Source organism: Morone saxatilis, unplaced genomic scaffold (genome assembly GCF_004916995.1).
Source record: "Morone saxatilis isolate NCDOM2014 unplaced genomic scaffold, NCSU_SB_2.0 Contig15, whole genome shotgun sequence".
NCBI lineage: Eukaryota > Metazoa > Chordata > Actinopteri > Moronidae > Morone > Morone saxatilis.
In genome coordinates, this window is record NW_023339707.1 from 140,962 (window position 1) to 142,402 (window position 1,441).

At 38.9% G+C, this 1,441-nt stretch overlaps 1 protein-coding gene across 1 annotated transcript in view; it reads left to right on the forward strand.

Moving 5' to 3' along the window:
• Positions 1–1,087, forward strand: part of mthfr (methylenetetrahydrofolate reductase (NAD(P)H)) — a gene marked incomplete at its 3' end in the record, with an annotated part of 3,385 nt that extends 2,298 nt beyond the window's left edge. Inside the window, 1 exon segment of the mRNA XM_035656420.1 lies at positions 849–1,087. Within this exon segment, the coding sequence (XP_035512313.1) occupies positions 849–1,087 (239 nt within the window).
• Between the last annotated feature and the right edge of the window lie 354 nt (positions 1,088–1,441).

Below are 1,441 nucleotides of genomic sequence, written 5' to 3' on the forward strand. Positions count from 1 at the left end.
ACAAATGCTTTTAGGCTCCTACAGGTGTCATATGTTGACAGTCTTCTTTTCAATTTGGCATCAATGTAATCCATAAAAGACAAACCTAACTCCGTACAAACTTTACATTTTGTCTCCTCAGCTAGCTCAGTCTCCGTTGGAGCTGCACTCTTTCAGTGGGAGTAAGCTTTCTTTCAGGTGCTGGAAATAAGCCTGTGTCTGCTCTCACTGAATATAGTTTGTTGCATACTACACAACCAGATATTTAGCCTGCTAAATATTTTTTTGCCATCTCATTGACAAGCTCTCAGCGAGCCTACTGATTATGTCTTTGAACAGTTCAAAAAGAGCAATTGTCCTCACGAGAGCTAGCTTTTTTTATTATATATATTAATAATGTATTTTTTATATATCATATTATATTATTTCTCTCTTAATATTGCCTCTGTAAAGCCCTTTTGTGACTTACGTCTGTCAAAAGCTCTGTACGTAATCTACACATACGTTTTACATTTTTACTTTTACTAATACAAAAGTTGGACACCAGGACATAGTCAAAGAATTTTGTGAAACGTTTGTAATTATTAGTTCGTAATTATTTGTAAAAATAATTCAAAAGTTACTTGGCCTCAGCCCACATCCTCTGGCAGCCTGGTTCAACCATGATATACCAGTAGCTCAAAGAGGTCTTTCCTAATCAATAGTTTGCTTATATGTTACTGTGAGTGACACATTTATTTATAGAGGCTGACTTAAAGTACAAATATCAGTCATGGTATTTCAATGTAGCACTCTCACCAGCAACACAAGAATTGTCTACATGTGTTACCAAACAACAGCTGGATCATTTCCTTTGGCATTTTCCTCAGATTTGACCGTATGGGCTCTGGAGGGCCCCTGTTCATTGACATTACTTGGCATCCAGCAGGGGACCCAGGCTCAGATAAGGAAACCTCCTCCATGATGATTGCCAGCACAGCAGTCAACTACTGTGGCCTGGAGAGCATCCTCCACTTGACCTGTTGCAACCAGACCAAAGAGAAGATTACTGGCTACCTGGCCAAAGCAAAGCACCTGGGCCTGAAGAACATCATGGCACTAAGGGGAGGTAAGACAGGTGACATTTGTTTACATTATTAATTACAGGAGTGTTGGTACCCTGTAGTGCACTCCTTTCTGATTCTGAGTGGTCAGAAACATTACTAATAAAGTTAAATAACTGTTTGCTCTATAGTCCTTCGCGACAAAATAGTGCATAGACCTTAAAGACTTTAAAGCTGCAGTAGGTAACTTTTTGTCATATTTGCTGAAATTTTTACTAGGGCTGCAACGATTCGTTGAGTAATTCGATTACAAAAAATGATGGAGGAATTTCCTCTGCCTCGAAGCCTCGTTTAATTAAATTTAAAGCTCACGTTTCAGTGAGCAAACACAGCAAAGAGGAAGTAATAGGAGGAAGAGA